We start from the raw sequence: 17777 nt of genomic DNA, 5'->3' as shown, positions 1-17777 counted from the left end.
AAACACACGCAAACAAGCCTTTTGCTGCATGTGCCTCAAACCCAGATGCATTTGCCAGTCCGATTGCATTTACACTCGCTGCCTTTTAAATATGGGATGTACAGAAAAGCAAAAACAGTAATATTAATCATAACCTGCTTCTACACTGCCTTTAATTAACTTGTTGCCTACAAACTTAATGGTGTTTAAAGTCTTGACCTACCTTTAGGGAAGTGCTTACACTGCTACACATGCATTTGCACTTGGTGGTTTGGTGAATAAAAATTGAATAAGACCATACTGGACAGTCCTGAAGCTGCAGGACCTAGTGTTCAACCTACCCACTTTCACAGCAATAAGTTAATAAAAATATTATTGTGCTGTGAATACAAGTGGGCCAAGTGGGTTTGGGTTTGAAAAATACCAGTACTGGATAATATAGTAAATTAACAAATGTGTGCAAAGCATGTGCCTCAAAGAAATCAGATCTAAGTGGTAGGTAATCAGTGTAACTTATTTTCCTGAGATCCAAAAACAGATAGCAGCCTTAAATTGATGAGCCAACCTAATTTTTGCACATTGAAATAACCAAACAAAACTCCACAGGTGAATTGCATTATAAATATTTACACCAGAACAGACAACTCAAGTTATTCAAGGTCCCAAGGACACTGGCCAGAAAAACGAAAGTTACTCAAGGACATAGCAAAAGATACCAAGGAGATTACAAATTTACAAAGATACAAAATGCCCATACCCCCCCCCCCCCCCCCCCCCACCATGAAGATTATAAATATATATGTACCTCAGTGGGGACGAAATGTGGATGATTCTCATTAATGACCAACAGCTCAACTCTGCAAAATCACATCTGACTTGTCAATTCTTCACATCAGATCTGTAAATTGTTAATAGAGAATAGTTCAGTAAACAAGTTCAAAGCATTAATAATTAAAGAAGGTGATTAATGCAATTATTAAAACTAATGAAAGAAGTGAAGGGGTTTAGCATTAACAATCCATGTTCTCCCTGCAATTGTATAACAAATTCAATTCAACTCTATAAAGTATAAACCCAAGGCCTCTAAATGAGACTTAAAAACACAAAACAACAATGAAGAGATTCCCAGATGGAGAAGGTCCTGAAATTGAATAGTTCCTATTTCATGCAAAAGAAAATGACCGACACCCCCTTCCAATAGTTGGTGGTGTATTAGCAATAATAAATTTGAATAAGGCCAACAAGTTGGACAAAAGTGTACTACATAGGGCTGATAGTGACCCGACGATTGTGGGGATACTCAAAATAAATATTATATGACTAAAGCACCCCTTGTATTTTTCCAATTTTTCATGCCATGCCACTGACAGAGTGACAGGAAGCTAGGAAAGTCTGCTCACATCATTAAATGGCGGTTTGTCTGAAACAGTGAAACTGAAAGCTTTGGCAGGTCAAGTTTTCAGCTTCATTCATATTCATGCCAAAACAAAATGAATAACCGAAGCAGAGCTTTTGACACCCTTAATCACCGCGAGGTCCACGACCAAACTGGGATTACCCAACCAATTTTTTTTTTTTTTTTTCTACCTCGGACTATATTTATAATAATTATATAAATTTAACAAGTTCATCCACTAACATAAGCTACAAAAGGCCTAGAAACTGGAATAAGAGTATGAAAAGAAGACTAACTTCAGAAACTCTTTTCTTCAATCCATCTTCATTGGCAGCCTAATTCCTCAAAATGGCAAGCTCTTTGAAGTTGAACTAGAGGTGAGTGATTTGAAATGATCAGATGGAACGAAATCTTGTGGCAAATTGGCCCTTTTCACAATCCTTCTCATGTTGCTTTGCAAACTCTGTTGCACTAATTGCTTCACCGCTTTCTTCTCCTGACTCATCATGTCCTCCTCCTCTTCCAAACACTCATTGGAGGCCGAATTTGGGTTAGTAGAAGATGATGAAGGCCCAAAAATGGGAGCAGAAACCGCTGCACTCATGTTCCCACCAAAGCTTTGTGAAATCTGCTTTCCTTTATCCACTCTCAAACACTCCAAGATCCTTGAAGCTCTCTTCTGCGCCAATGTACTACCCAGAAGCGTTAATTCAAGCAATGCTGATACAACTCCTGCCTCTATCATGGCTTGCCTATCTCCAAATGCCTTGTGTGCCATTACCATCAAAATGTAGGATGCCTTCTCCTGGCACCCTGGCGAGTCGGTCCAATTCAATGCATCAACCAATACAGGGAATGCATCTGGTACAATGCTAATTGCTTTTCGACCTTCTGGGACAGATACCATGTTGCTTAGAATTGCAAGGATTCTTTCACTCACTTCCATGTCCCCCAGAGCATTGAAGAAAAAAGAGATCAAATCAGTTTCCAATATAAACGAAATATTGGATGGGAGGATCGAAAGATTGTAGAGAGCTCTCAAGGCGTCTTGCTTAGCTTGGCAGCTACTTTTGTTGTTCAAATTCTTGAGGGTCTTAACCAAGAAAGGTATGGCACCTGAAGATCCAATAATGGGTTTATTTGAGTCCAATGCGCTTAAGCCGAGGAAATTTGCTATTATAGCTTCCGAGACTGATGCATCAGGAGGATTTGGAGATTCAATGAGCTTCAGCATCTTGTGAACAGCCCCTGCTTGGAGAATGGCAGCTTTGTTCCTGCATAAGGGGTGGTCCAAAAAAGCATTGGCAATTAAAATTTTAAAATCAAACAAATTGAGCAATACAAATGCGGCAATGGGTCAATTAAACGTGATTCATATGCAACTATGCAAGTAAAATTAGAATAAAACAAATTAACATATTTGTATTTTCACATGAAAGTGACTTTCAGTAATAGATTCAAAGGGAGAAAAATCATATTTCCGAGACTAAAGTTCAAGGCTGATCTGGACATGAGCGATTTTACAAACATGCAAGACATTCAGCCTGTAGATATGAACAGTCGGAGTAAAGAAAAGTAATTTTACAAAAAGCCAGTGAAAAATCTACAAGACCAAGAAAACAGTATGGCATGAAAATGACAGCAAACAGAAACACTAGTTAAACAAATTGCTGAATTAATCAAATTCAGAGCAAGAAGCTGATGATGAAGTGAAAACAAACAAAAAAAGTGCATGCAACAAGCAAGAAGAATAATAATAATTCGGGAACGAAATTAAAACGAGAAAATGACATAAAACAACAAAATTGGATCAGAGCTCCCAAACCGAATCCGAAGAACTCACACATCGTTGCCGATCCCGAGATTGAGCAAAGCATAGAGCGATGCGATCTGCGCATCGACGTCGTCGGAGTCGAGCATTCCGACGAGCGGAGGAATGACTCCGAGCATAGCGAGCGTGGTTCTGGCTTCCAAATCCTCCTTGGAAAGCAACCTCACGTTTCTCGCAGCCTCCTTCCTCTTCGCCGAGTCTTCGACCTGCAAGTCCCTCGCCACGCGCTTCAGCTCCTCCAACGCCTCCACTCTCCTCTTCGTCACGGCGTCGTTTTCGGCCTCCGACCAGTCCGCCGCGAGGTTCAGGAGATCCGAGAGCTTCTCCGACTTCGCTTTCACCTTTCCCGGCTCTTTCTCTTTGGACTGCTTGGCGGTTGATCTAGCAGCGGTGGCGGGAGGGGTGGGAGGACTGGCCGGAGCGGCGTCATTTTCGGTGTGGTGGCGGAAGCGGGAGCTTCCGCCGCAGCTGACGGCGTCGAATATTTTGCGGCGGAATGAGGCGCCGGAGAAGGCCGTCCAGAGTCGGAAGTGGCTGCCTCCGGTGGATGTGGTGGTGGTGGCGCGGTCTAGGACTATAGATCCGACGTCGTTTCTGTGACACTTGGCCATTTCGTTCTCTGCTTGTTCTGGTGAACTACATTGCACGGAAAACCCTGCTTACAGAGATCGATAGATAGATAGATAGATATAGAGAAAGAGATGTTACTTTTTTTTGGTTAGGAGGTTTTGGTTATTTTAATGCTTCACACAGACTCAGAGACACAGAGAGAAGAGAGAGTATTAGTAAATTGGAATTTGGTTTCTCTCTTGTTTTTTTTTTCCAGTTCCTGAGAGACACTGCTTCTTTACTGACCACTGGCACTCAGTTTCAGACTCTTGAGAGCGAGACAGAGAAAGGAAGTGATATATACTGATATTAAATCCCTGTTTTTTTTTTTTGGCCATTATATTAAATCCCTGTTTGTTTTCGTTATTTGTTATAGAAAACTGTTTTCTTTTAATCTTGAATTTATTTATATTTTCTTTTTTGGTCCATGTTTAAATTTTCTCGAATTGAAACTTTATTCAAAGTTTTTTTTGGTTGCGCAACAATATTATTCCCTTTTTAACCCAAATTCTCATTACAAAATCACAAATGATTGAATTCTTACCAATAAACTATTACCAAAATTCTGCATAAATTGAGCATCTAAGGCTTTATTCCTTAATGTGAGATATAATTTTCAACACATTTTTTCACATCTTAGTATGTGTTAACATGGAAGTATGTGAGCCACTTTTTGACTTAATAAGTAGATAAGTATTACGAAAAAATTAGAATATTTAATTCAAAATTAATTAATAATAAATAAAAATGTACTATAGCTTATATTCTATTATGTAGAATTTTAGATTGGAATGTGTGATACAAACCGTCAACCAATTTTACGTATAAGCTTTGAATTGGGACCTAATCAAATAAATTGTTTAAAATAAATTATGATTTGGAAAAACAAAATGAATGGCAGACAAGAAATGAAGGACATAAGAATTTCACATGGAAACAGTTGCTTTTCTATTTCTTTGTGTGAAAATACATAAATAAATTATAAATCAGACGAAAAATAAATCATTTATGGCGAGGAGGAGGAGGCTTGTTGAAAAATGAAAAAGGCATTTGTAAATTGTGTGGGGGTGTGGGGAACAGAGAGAAAGAGACTTCCAAAGCAAGCCATTCGTCTTGCATAGGGAAGGGTGTGATGATACTACAGTGTAAACTGGTAACACAGTCACAACCGTCCTTTCAGTTCTCATGCCGTCCAGCTCATGCGTTCAACAAAAGAAGCTTCGTGCGGGGCCTGCCACGTTGTTTTGATCTGAGGGTGTACGATAAGTAGGTGGAGGAGCATGTATGGTGCACACTGCAGAGAGTCGTTGGTATCAAAGTGTGTGCAAGCTTCTCTGCTTCTCTACTTGTCTACGCAACAAGTATTCGGTACTCGGTCGGTGTTGGACTATTCATGGGTTCTAATTTGGGCTTGTGTTGTTTTGTGTTGTGTAGTTGTTTCATGTAACAAAATCCATGCCACTCCCTTCTACACTTTGTTTTGTCTATGTTCTCTGATTTTTCTCTGTTTTTTACAAAACCAAGAAGGCCTCTTGGATTTCATGTTGATAAAGAACAAGAGAGTTATCAATTATAATTTATTTCCTTGTATATTTATACATTTTATTAGGCTCAAATAATGTATTAAATGGTTGAATACATCATTTTTCTAGTTTGCTTCAGATTTTAAATAGCTCAAAGCATATATTCAAATATATTCTACTTCACTCAAGCAAAATGTGATCTAATAGTATTTAATGTGTGGATTTCATTTTTCAAAATTTAACTTCGTACTTTATAATCTGATGATCCCCGAACACATTTTCCAAGTTTATATATATGTTTAGATTTTCAAATCCATATATGACATTAAGTAATACATAAATATATTGCAAATTTACATTCTTAAAATATCGTATTGTGGTTATAATAAGTCAATATCAACACATAAAGTATTAGTAGATTGAGAATCTTATTTCACCATTGTTAGACTCTACAAGCTTAGACTAGCTATTTGTTCTATATACAGTAGTGTTAAGGATCTCAATTTTTTTTTTTTTTTAACTTGTATGACATTTATATATTGAATATTAAAAAAAAAATTTATTAAGTAAAGTGATAACACGTAAAATAAAAACAAAGGTTGAGAAAAAAAGTTGACACTCTTAATATGTTTCTTATATATATATATATCAATTGACTTCAAAATCAAAAGCTCACAAGACTCACAGAGAATTGTAGTCTACAAATATAGTTGTTAGTTACAATGAATCATGGATAAAATAGAGTCATTAGACTACCTAAGGCTATCAATTAGTATGATTATTGATTGTTGGAGTTGCATGCATATTGCTCCGTGATTATAATTGGGACACTGCGAATAAAGATTAAATAATTAATTATGATAATTAAGCTATTGAGTAGACCAGAGAAGGCAATAGCTAAAAGATATTAATATTAATCTCGTGACTATTACGATAAGATTAAATATTAATTAGGAGCCGAAGCTTTGAGGATGTTAATTTGTCTTATTGTTTCTTTAATTCGCTTGGCATGATTAGTAGCCTCTGAGTACTGATTGAAACACTCGGAAAGAACACAACAAACAAACGCACTGAGACATGAAAACAACAAATGATGATATGAGTTTGTAATTTGTATACATTTCAAGCACCACTCACATCACATATTATAGTTTATACAAGGAAAATTAACAACCATCATTAAGAAAAGGGGACCTGAATTTTTTGTTTTCTTTGCTATTTTCAAACTATGAATTATGACTAGGTACCTATGCAGTGTCAAGTCATCCAAAATTAGTATTTATAATAGTCTAAAAAAACATTCTGTAATAGGTTAGGCAAAGGCAATGAGATTCGTATTTGGCCATGTATGTCCCTTAGCTATTATTGTTGATGTTTTTTATGCATGCATGGGTCCAGTAACCAGTAACCAGTTGGGGCATGAAAGCATGATATGCATGTTGATGTGGGCTGTACAATTACACATTCACACTAGATTTTTTCTCAATTGCATGCAGATGGCAGTGTACAAATTGTCATGTGAATATGTTTGTTTCGGGTACAAAAACAGGTGATAGATGATGCATCATATATGACTTTTGATTCTGTATGATTCTCAATGTGAGGCTTATATCACAAATTCAAAAGTTGTTTATCTTTGGTTTTGGAAGTGTTATTTGCACTTCAAAAATGTCTTCCTACATTCCAAATATAAAGAAAATTTATATATTTTGAAATGTATGATGACATTTTTGGAGTGTAAATAGTACTTCCCCTTTTTTTTTTTTGCTGGATCAATGTTATATATATAAGTTTCATACATGATAGGGTTTAGTGTAAATAGTACTTCCCCTAAACCCACTGTTTGTTGAAGAGCAGAATCTTTTTGAGATCGACAAACATTAATTAAGCTCACTGCTTCTTGTTGAAGAGTAAAACCTATGGGACCGTGTTTGTTGGTCTCTAATTAATTTCTTTTATTATTCGATTTATTCCACCAGACAAGATGAACTCTGACCATTTTTCATTGTCTCACAATGCCTGAAGTTCGTCACTATTATATTCAGAAGAAAAATATAAAAGATTGAGCGATTATATATGAAAATTTGATGCACAAGAACCCTTATCAAACAAGAGAAATTTGACTCGAGAATTCTAATTCTTTTTCTTTTTCTTTTTTTTTTTGGGGTCAGAAATTTGACTGGAGACTGTTAACAACCTTTCCACCCCCTAATAAACTCGGGTCTGCAGGCACTTGTTGCCCAACTTAACTAGAAAGATTAAAAGAAAGCACTAGCTTTTTGGTAGCTATATGTATTCATTATAACACATGAAAGTTAGGACATACCAAAGCCAAGCTTTTTCTGAAGCTTATTTACATTGAAAATCCACAAATCAGTCATTCGCAACCATGTCATCTAAAGCAGAACTGCTATCCAATTTCCTGATGCGCAACATTTTTTGGGGAGGAAGGTCTTTGGCAGATGGGGACACCTCAGCATCAACGATAATCGAGTCTTCCTCCTTGAAATCTCCTCTCAAGACTCCCATTGCAATTTCATTCTCAACCAACTGTTGTATGATCCGCTTAACTGGCCTTGCACCAAAGTTTGGGTCAAAGCCTAATGTACCAAGAAGCTCCACAGCTTCCTCTGTGTAATGAAGATCAATTTTCTTCTGCTTTAGCCTGTCTTTCAATCGGTTCATCTGCAATGGCAAGGAAGCACTTAAGTATCACAAGTAAGACACACTATGAAAAAAAAAAATTTATTATAGGTACAAGATTGATCACCTGTATCTCAACAATTCTGCTGATCTCTTTGGAATCCAATGGCTGGAACACAATATACTCATCAATTCGATTCATAAATTCGGGGCGGAAAGTTTGTCTTGCCAACTCAACAACTTGTCTTTTCATCAAATCATAAACTGCATCCTTGCTATCTTGTGTATTACGAAGAGTTTCGAGTATATAGTGGGAGCCAAGGTTTGAGGTCATTATCACAACACAATTAGTGAAGCTTACAGTCCGTCCTTGAGAGTCGGTTATCCTTCCATCATCCAACAATTGTAACAAAATGTTGAAGACATCATGATGTGCTTTCTCTATTTCATCAAATAGCACTACACAATAAGGTCTTCGACGAACCACTTCTGTTAGCTGCCCACCTTCTTCATAACCAACATAACCAGGAGGGGCCCCAACCAAGCGTGAAACTGCATGCTTTTCCATGTACTCACTCATATCAATTCTGACAAGAGCATTTTCTGTGTTAAAGAGATAGCCGGCCAAGGCCTTTGCAAGCTCTGTTTTCCCCACACCAGTAGGACCCATGAACATAAAACTTGCGATTGGTCGATTTGGGTCAGATAAACCTGCCCTTGAACGTCGGATTGCATCAGCTACTGATTTCACAGCTATATCCTGACCAACCACCCTCTTATGAAGAACCTGTTCTAGCATAACTAGCTTGTCTCTTTCTGATTGTTGAAGGTTTGACAAGGGTATGCCAGTCCATTTGCTAACAATTTCAGCAATGTCAAGATCAGTGACTTCTTCACGAAGCAGGGATTTTCCAGACTTTTGGTACTCAGCAAGGTTTTTCTCAGCCTCTTCTAACTGGCGTTGTAGGGACATTAGAGTTCCGTATTTGAGCTCAGCAGCACGACTTAGGTCATACTCGCGTTCAGCAGCTTCCATCTCTTGGTTTACTCTATCAATCTACAAAAATTAAAAACATATATAACAGCAAATCAAGGGAGAGATAATTTGGCAACAACAATTTCACAATAAATGGAGGAATACCTCTTCTTTAATTGATCGTATCCGAGTCATCAGGGTCTTCTCATGGTCCCATTGTTCAGTTAATTCTTTCTGTTTCTGTTTAAGCAATCCCAGGTCATTTTCCAGCTTGCTTAACCTTTCTTTCGATGATTTATCAGTGTCATTTTGCACAGACAGTTTCTCCATCTCCAACTTTAATACAGCCCTATCCACCTCATCCAACTCAGTTGGCTTAGAAGTGATCTCCATTTTCAGCTTTGCAGCAGATTCATCAACAAGATCAATGGCTGAAACAGAGAAGCTAAGTTACAAAATTTTAAGAAGCATAGCTGACCAAGAAAAAAAAAAAAATCTAAGGGAAACAGTGTTTTAAGGTTGAGGCCAAGCTTTTTTTTGTTTGTAGAAAATAAGAAGAAAAATCTACTTATTACTTTTAAAGGACTCCCCTGCATCCCTTCTTTTCTTTATGTAAGATGCTCCTTAGGCCTCTATCTGTACTGGTCATACCCATGAATGTAACTTCCATAGAAATGAGTGCATCTCGAATCCTAGACTTGCAAGATGTATCAAGCGGAAATTGACACAATTGTTTTTTTGTGCCCCCCTGGAGAACAAAATCTCCCCCTTTTAGAAAAACCTATAAGGTGAATATAATTATTACCTTTGTCAGGCAAAAAACGTTCTGTAATGTATCTGTCAGCAAGTACCGCTGCAGAAACAAGGGCACTATCTGATATTTTCACACCATGGTGCAGCTCATAGCGCTCGCGTAACCCACGAAGAATGGATATCGTGTCTTCGACAGAAGGCTGACCACAAAATACCTGTTGAAATCTACGCTCAAGCGCAGGATCCTTCTCAATGTATTTTCTGTACTCATTTAATGTCGTTGCTCCTATACAGCGAAGCTCACCCCGCCCAAGCATTGGTTTCAACAAGTTCCCAGCATCCATCGCACCACTTGTAGCCCCTACCAAGAATCATTAACAAGGACATCAGGAGAAACATGACAGATCCAATACAAAAAGATTATACCTTGTCAGAAGAAGAGTACAAACCTGCTCCTACAACAGTATGAATCTCATCAATGAATAATATAATCTGTCCATTTGAAGCAGTAACTTCCTTCAAAACAGCTTTTAACCTTTCCTCAAAATCTCCACGAAATTTGGCACCAGCAACCAATGAACCCATATCTAAGGAAATCAACTGTAGAATACAAGAAAAAATGCAAAATTTATATACAAATTTGAACACCAAAGAAGAAACTGTTTCATATGAAACTTCAATCCTAACAAATGAAGTATAATTCAATAAATTTAATTCATGGTGGATCTAGAAAAATCTAGATTGAGATCCAATTAATAAAAAAAATCCCTTTAACAAAATTGCACCTGGGTTAGAACAATCATGTAAATATCTGGACTTGATCTTCAAGAAAAAACTTTTTTGAAACTAATACATAGAAATAAAATAATCTTATAGTTTTGAAAAAAAAATTGTAACTGATGAAAAAAATTAAAATGAATCACTACCTTTCTATTCAATAGTGGTTCTGGAACATCCCCACGCACAATTCGTTGAGCTAATCTGCAATAATATAAAATTTATACTAAATCAATGAAAAAGAAAAATGCACAAAATGCATGATGAATAATCAGGCAATATATGCCACAGAGAGTAGTTCAACATCACCCCTTAGGTGATGGCTGAATAAACTTCAGTGTTTTGGTAGTGTCCACTAGACATGTAAAGGCGTGCATCAAGTCAAACAATTTACTAAGGTAAATTAAACAACCTAAGGTATTAAGTTTTAGAGCTTGTTAAAAGAAGCATGACAATTAAGAAAAATGCAAGGTACGCAAATAACCATACCCTTCAGCAATGGCAGTTTTTCCCACACCGGGCTCACCAATAATAACAGGATTATTTTTTGTTCTCCTAGACAGTATCTGCATACACCTTCGTATTTCATCATCTCGACCTATAACAGGGTCAAGTTTGCCACGCCTAGCGAGTTCAGTCAAATCATTCCCATATTTATCCAAGGCTTCATATTTTCCTTCAGGATCTATATACAAATACAAATATGGACTTATTACTTAAGACATAAGAAAATACCCAACAAACAAAAGCAATTTGAAATGCTAATTCAAGGTGGAACAAAAGCATACTTTGATCAGTGACTCTCTGACTTCCACGAACAGCTTGAACAGCATCCTTCAAATCCTTGTCACTAAGCTGGAGGTTTATGAACAATTGCTGCCCAAACCGCTTATCCGATAGAAAAGCTAACACAATGTGCTCCACCGACACAAAATCATCTCCCATTTCTTTCTTATGCCGCCGGGCATTGTCCAACAGACCACTGAGATGTGAGCCAATCATAGGTCCACTGGTGGCACCTATCACCTGCCACAACAACAACAACAACAACCCGATGGTCAATTCTTCATCACCTCCCACAAACAAATCCATTATATCTAAGATGCAAAGTGAAAAATGGGTTTTACCAACCATAGCCGTTATTATATCTATGATACGAAGTGAAATATGGGTTTTATCAATGTACCTCCTACAAACAAAGCCATTATAATATCTATGATGCAAGTGAAACATGGGTTTTTATCAATGTACCTTAGGTTGGTGAGAGATGAAGTCATCAGTAGCCTGCAGAACCGAGCTGTTGTCAACCCCTGCCTTGGTGAAAATTCTCCTGGCCATCCCATCTTTTTGCTCCAAAAGCGCTTTCATCAAGTGCTCAGATTCCACCACTTGTTGTTTGCTGACTCTGGCGGCATCAACGGCACCAACAATGCCATCCCAAGCCATCTCAGTGAACTCATTCTGATTCGCCTGATATCAATCAAAAAGAAAAAGGAGGCAAATTGTTTCATATAATTCAATATTTAACCAAAATCATTCAAAAAGGTTTCAACTTTCAAAGCCTCTGACCTGAGAAGAGCTGGTTGCGGAGTAGAAAGAGGGATTGGAGGAGTGAAAACTGCGGCGAGTGAAGAAGGTGTTCGCCAAATACTTGGCCGAAACGACATTGTTGCTCTCCGAAACGACGTTGGGCCGAGAGAGGGAAGTGAAAGAGTTACCACCCAAAGTGGAGGCAGCCACGGCAGTTGCACGGCACTGAGAGAGCGAGTTTCTTGAGGTTTTGGCGGCGTTCATGGCCGCCAAAGCCAAAGCCGAGTTGGTGAGTCGTGTGACTTTCCTGCTCGCCATTTGAGCATGAACCAAAAGCAACAACTACAAAAGAAATTGTTCAGAGTTTTGTATAATTCTGTGTTTCGTCTTCGGAGAGAGATGGTGTGAAGAAAGCTTTTATTTTTTATTTTAGTAAGCGGTGTGAAGAAAACTTGGTGAAGAGGCAAAAGAAGGTTGTAGAAGGAGCATCGGAACTCTAGTGTCTACTAAATTTTTTATTTATTTTTTTGTTTTTTCGGTAGGCCCTTTTTGTTTCGGAACAAAATTGATCCAGACTCAATTCTTTTCAGTTGTGGGCCTATTGTACCTTATACGCAAGAAATTAAATTTCAGATTTTGAAGGTTTTTAAATTTTGACAAAAATTAAATGAAAATGACAGAAATTACTATTAAAATATAAAATTTTTTAATAAAATTTTACCATATATTTATTTAACATATTATCTACTAAATTGATAAAAAAACATTAAATAAATCAAATTATATAGTAGGTTTCATGTGAATATAATGCGCGTTAGAGCAAATAAGTATATTCTTTATATTGTATAATTTAATTATACACTAAAATCTAAACTCTAATACTCTATATATTCTATATACCATAATACTCTTTATACTCTATAATCTATACATTAAACCCTATATATTCTATATTCTTTAGAATATTAGGTTTTAGGCCCTTTAGAATACTTTTAATTATTTTTTTTATATAGAAATGTATTAAAGTTTAAAGTTTAAAATAACTAAACGAAATCTCAAACCTTTTTTTTTCTTTCTAATTGCCCAAAGGCCCTAAATCCCCCCTACTTTTTTTTTTTTTATAATCTTTCCTTCCTTTTTTCCCGTGCTTCTCATCTAGCCAAGCTTTGTCTTCACTAAGTGTAACAACCCAAATTTTGGCTTATGGTAATTTTGTTATTTAAATTTTTAAAATTTGTTTTAAGGTTTGTTTAAAGGAATTAGAAATTTCTTTAAATTTATTTTAACTAACTTAGACCTTTGGTTGTGGAAATGAATTTTAGAAAATGAAAATTCAAGAATTTGGTGATTATTATTTTTTTCAGAATTAAATTATAAGAGTAGGAATTTTCATAATTGTTTTGAAATCAATTTGACTATTTTGAGGTTATAGGAAATTAGTACTCATCAATACGAGTCCGTAGAATTTTTCGGCGAATTATTTGGAGTCTCGAGCTATTTTTGGTGAATTTATGAAGTTGGAGAAAATAGAAAATTTCAAAAATTTCGGCGAAATCTTCCTGAAAAATTATTAAACATGTGTTTTGATTTCGGAACTCTAAAAAAATGAAATTTTCAACGAAATTTCGCCCAAAATTTCGAAATTTAATACCTTACTTATAGGGTCAATTTATAATATATTTGTTATATTAATTTCCTACCGTGTTAATATTCTCTATATTTATTATATTAACTCCATAAATTTGACTTCTTTGTTTTACGTTGTTTTATTATTTTTTTCACGTGTTTATGTAACAAAAAGATAAAATGTATAATTATAAACATCATTTTCATGCGATTAATCATTGTCAATACCAATGTCAATGATAATAATTACTGTTAAACAATGACAATTTATAAAAAAAGAAAACACCAAGCACTATTCGTCAAAAAACAGAATGACATATCAATGAGTTTTTGCAGATGCGTTAGCATGAACTTTTTAGTTATTTAGGAGGTAAAATTCAAATTTGGAATTTTTGCCAATAAAGTTGAGAAAAAAAAAAACACCAAATTAAGCTTGAAACTTCTTCAGTTCTTCCAATAAACTTTAGGCATTTCATTTTGTACCATTTGTATGTCATATTTTTACCATTTGTGTATTATATTTACACCATTCTTATGTCAAATTTGTAAAATTTGTATATCTTATTTCTATAATTCTTATACCATATTTGTATATTATATTTATACAATATTTACACAATAAAATGATGTAATTTTGATTGATTAATATGAAATTAACACAAAAGTAATTAGTAGAGGATCTAGATCCTAAATAGTCCATTGCTCTTATGTTTTGATCTCCCGGTTGGGAGTAGGATTCCTATTTCCTAATCCTACACTGAGACGAATTTGTAGCTAGTATATATATGTATAAGGTTGTTATTGACTCTTTAATTATTTTTTTTTATTGAGTAGGATGTAAAATGGCAAGGACCCAGAAGAGAATGAGGAAATTTACATTATACCCATGTAGCAGCAGCAACGCAAATTTAAGTTTGATGGACCTACCCATTGACATCCTCGTCGACATCTTTTTGAGACTGCCAGTAAAATCACTTTGTTCCATCGAATGCGTCTCTAAGACCTTGTTTAACGTAATTTATGGCCCTTTTTCTACTACTCTGTTCAGGCGTTTACTTACTACTACCAAGGGTGTTGCTGATCAAGCACCTCAGCTCATGCTTTTTGCTCGAATATATGTATATGCTTTCAGCGATGGTATTGAGAATTTGGGGGAGAAAACGGCCTTGCAATCACTGAAATACGATGGCAACGCCTTGACAAAAGACCAACACGCAATTGATTTCTCAAAGATTTTGTCCACAAACGAAAGGATCAATAACGAAGAAATTTACGGTACACATTTTGTTTTTGGCAACTTGGTTTGCTTGAAACATAAAACGGATCATGGACGTTGCTTCTTGATCAATCCTCTTAGGGGAGAAGTTCTAAAGCTCCCAAATAGCAACTTCCAAGTTACAAAGTATGGTGCAGGTACTACCAGCGAAACCATGTCCGAATGGTACGGTATGGGATTTGATAATATAACAAGCACCCACAAGATTGTTCGTGTTTCTCTACAAATGATTTATAATGCGGAACGGACCTTCATGGTAGAGGAATTCCATACCCAAGTTCTTGTATTGGGCACCAGCTCATGGCGAGTGGTGATACCCGCAGTTCCTTTTGCTTTAAATCACATAGCGATACATTCCTCCTTGAGAAATGTAAGTGCCTATGGAGACACGCATTGGTTGACTTGTGGTACAAGACAAGGAAGTAAAGGTGATATGCATATACTTTCTTTTGACTTCAAGAAAGAAGACTTTTATTGGATTCCTCATCCCAAGCCATATAGCAAGAGCAGGCACTTATACATTCTTACCCTAAGAGGATCTATGGCCATCGTGCGTACTTCAAAACGTCAAAATATCGAGATATGGGTGTTGAAAGATTATGTTAAGAAAGAGTGGACACTAGATTACACCATAAATATAGAAAGACCTGAATTTTGGCCTTATGAGTTTGGAAAAGAGATTTGCACTTGTGGCGAGTGGGAGCATGGCATATTTTTCAAGGCAATGTCCAACTACAAGAATATAAATAATTATGCATACTGTTTGGATCTAAGATTGGGTTCCCTGAAACCTGTAGAATATCCAATATTAACCTGGGGTGGGGAGGATACATGCATCTTCAGTCTTCGAGGCTAACTTCCTTGAAAAAAAATAATAATAAATCATGGCAATGTGTTTTGATTGAAAATGAAGCAGGAAATTGGTAGCCCTCTAATAAATAATGGCTATTTGATTGAAGCCGAAGCAAGTGGGAGTAGATTCTTTTTATCTGACAAGGTAGCACAAGGGTTCAGTTTTCCATTAGATCGAGGAAGTATCTCTTATTATTGTGATATTCAGTTAATTTGTAATTTCTCTTTAATTTGGATGTTTTGTTATGTATTCATTTGTTTCCTCCGGATTCTCTTATCGGATAATAGAAAAGATTAGGGTTGGTACTGGATAATTAGATGAAGGTTGGCCAATTAAACCACTGCTAGTAATTGTTGAAAGATGTCTGATTATATGATTTTATAGTGATATTAATGTATTGTTTTTTAGATGTGTTGAGGCATACAGTGCTGAGTAATACTGGTAGCAGCCGAAGTAAAATCTTTGTTTCTTCAACTTGTGTCACTGTGCAATCTTCATAATAATCATGCATCTTCAGTCTTCGAGCCTAACTTCCTTAAATCATGGCAATGTGTTTTGATGGAAAAGGAAGCAGGCTGTCTGACTTCAATTTTCAAAACCCAACTGTCTCTACTTTTCTTTCTCATATGATCCAAAATGTGAAATAACGAGAATTTACCATAATTTTTGGCACAAGATTAAACAATATCTAATAAGACATCTCCAAGATCATAGGTTCTTAAGGCTGGAATAGCTTGCTAACAATAAGACATCTCCATAATAATCGCGATGAGACAGGCACTGGTCTTAATATTCAGCTCTCAAGAAAGAAACAAAAGGCTTGAGCGACCAAAGTGGATTAGCTATGCAAAGGTTAGTATAAAGGTTACGTACCATGTAACCCACATCAAAGAAATTACTTGGCACACACAAATTTGGATCAAATATTCTTGGAACCCCAATGTTCAATGTTCAATATAAATGGTGGTGTGTACTATCTTTCATGTTTATTCATTTCATAATGACGACTTACCTGTTATACTAAGGGGGTGTATTCAATTAAGATTTTAACGGACTTTTGTAGAGTTTTTAAAAGTCATTGACTTTGGTAGAGTTGATGGATTTTTAATGACTTTCATAAACTCCACATAGACTTTGACAGAATTCTATATAGAGTTTCTCTGACTTTTCTCATAGATTTTGAAGGATTTTTATAGACTTCTAATAATTTTGATATAATTTTTTATTATTTATTTTAGGATTTCTCCAATATGTTTTTTATTTTTTTGTCTTTCGTAAGTGAGTGGAATGGAGATAAGCTTCAAAACCGAGATGCATGTGTTATAAATTGTCCTAATATTGCAAACAATATAAAAAGTTGGGGCTAGAATTGTAGGGACCAAAATTATTTTGTTCCATAATTTATTATAAGTGTTCTAAATTTTATGTTTTTATGTTGTTAGACTGTCAAATATTGTGTTTTAACGAGTTGTTAGAATTTGTCTAATTGAATTGACAGGTTAAGAACATTATATGATGTGGTGGTAATATTATTTCTCAAATTATAAATATATAATCTTGTGATTTTGTTGAGTACTTAAAGACTGTGAAGTGGTTAGTTTGAATATCTTGTTGTTACATTGCATTGTGGCAACGCTATTGGTTCCAACCCTGGATGAGGAGTCAATTAAATATAAGAGAGAAAAAAAATTAATATAAAAGGATATAGTAATTAGAAAAAAATAAATTAAGAGGTGGGTGAAGAAATAAGATTAGGGGGTTTAGCATCACTCTTTAAAAAATAAATAAATATCATTTTTTTAATAGCTTTTTAATATTTGAAATCTTTTGAGATCTGCAGAGGGAACGTTAGAGAATTATTGACTTTGATATAACATAATTTACACTACAAAGTCTATGAAAGTCTTTTAAAGTCTATCATTTAATAAAGTCAATGACTTTTTGAATACCATGTCACTTTTATAGACTCTCTAAAAGTTTTAATTGAATATCATGGACTTTTTAA

At 35.7% G+C, this 17777-nt stretch overlaps 3 protein-coding genes across 3 annotated transcripts; 1 reads left to right on the top strand and 2 right to left on the bottom strand.

Annotated features, from left to right (window-relative positions):
• Window positions 1-752: 752 nt before the first annotated feature.
• Window positions 753-4070, bottom strand: LOC147278357 (ARM repeat superfamily protein). Its single transcript, XM_086251611.1, has 3 exons — window positions 3219-4070; window positions 1672-2649; window positions 753-877 (listed from the first exon to the last, which is right to left on the bottom strand). The coding sequence occupies exons 1-2, from the start codon at window positions 3815-3817 to the stop codon at window positions 1719-1721; spliced, it is 1530 nt and encodes a 509-aa protein (XP_086107737.1). The 5' UTR covers window positions 3818-4070; the 3' UTR covers window positions 753-877; window positions 1672-1718.
• A 3429-nt stretch (window positions 4071-7499) lies between these two features.
• Window positions 7500-12503, bottom strand: CLPB4 (casein lytic proteinase B4). The gene is made up of 10 exons (XM_086250202.1): window positions 12057-12503; window positions 11739-11957; window positions 11276-11513; window positions 10977-11172; window positions 10637-10691; window positions 10160-10310; window positions 9763-10071; window positions 9123-9388; window positions 8109-9038; window positions 7500-8023 (listed from the first exon to the last, which is right to left on the bottom strand). The coding sequence occupies exons 1-10, from the start codon at window positions 12333-12335 to the stop codon at window positions 7712-7714; spliced, it is 2955 nt and encodes a 984-aa protein (XP_086106328.1). The 5' UTR covers window positions 12336-12503; the 3' UTR covers window positions 7500-7711.
• Window positions 12504-14485: 1982 nt separating this feature from the next.
• Window positions 14486-15775, top strand: LOC147278355 (F-box protein At5g65850-like). The gene has a single exon (XM_086250154.1). The coding sequence runs from the start codon at window positions 14486-14488 to the stop codon at window positions 15773-15775; it is 1290 nt and encodes a 429-aa protein (XP_086106280.1).
• The last annotated feature ends 2002 nt before the right edge of the window (window positions 15776-17777 follow it).

The sequence above is a fragment of the Dryas octopetala genome, chromosome 7, assembly GCF_963921425.1.
Source record: "Dryas octopetala chromosome 7, drDryOcto1.1, whole genome shotgun sequence".
Classification (NCBI taxonomy): domain Eukaryota; kingdom Viridiplantae; phylum Streptophyta; class Magnoliopsida; order Rosales; family Rosaceae; genus Dryas; species Dryas octopetala.
Note: the sequence above shows the minus strand (reverse complement) of the source record. Positions and strands in the feature narration are given on the sequence as shown.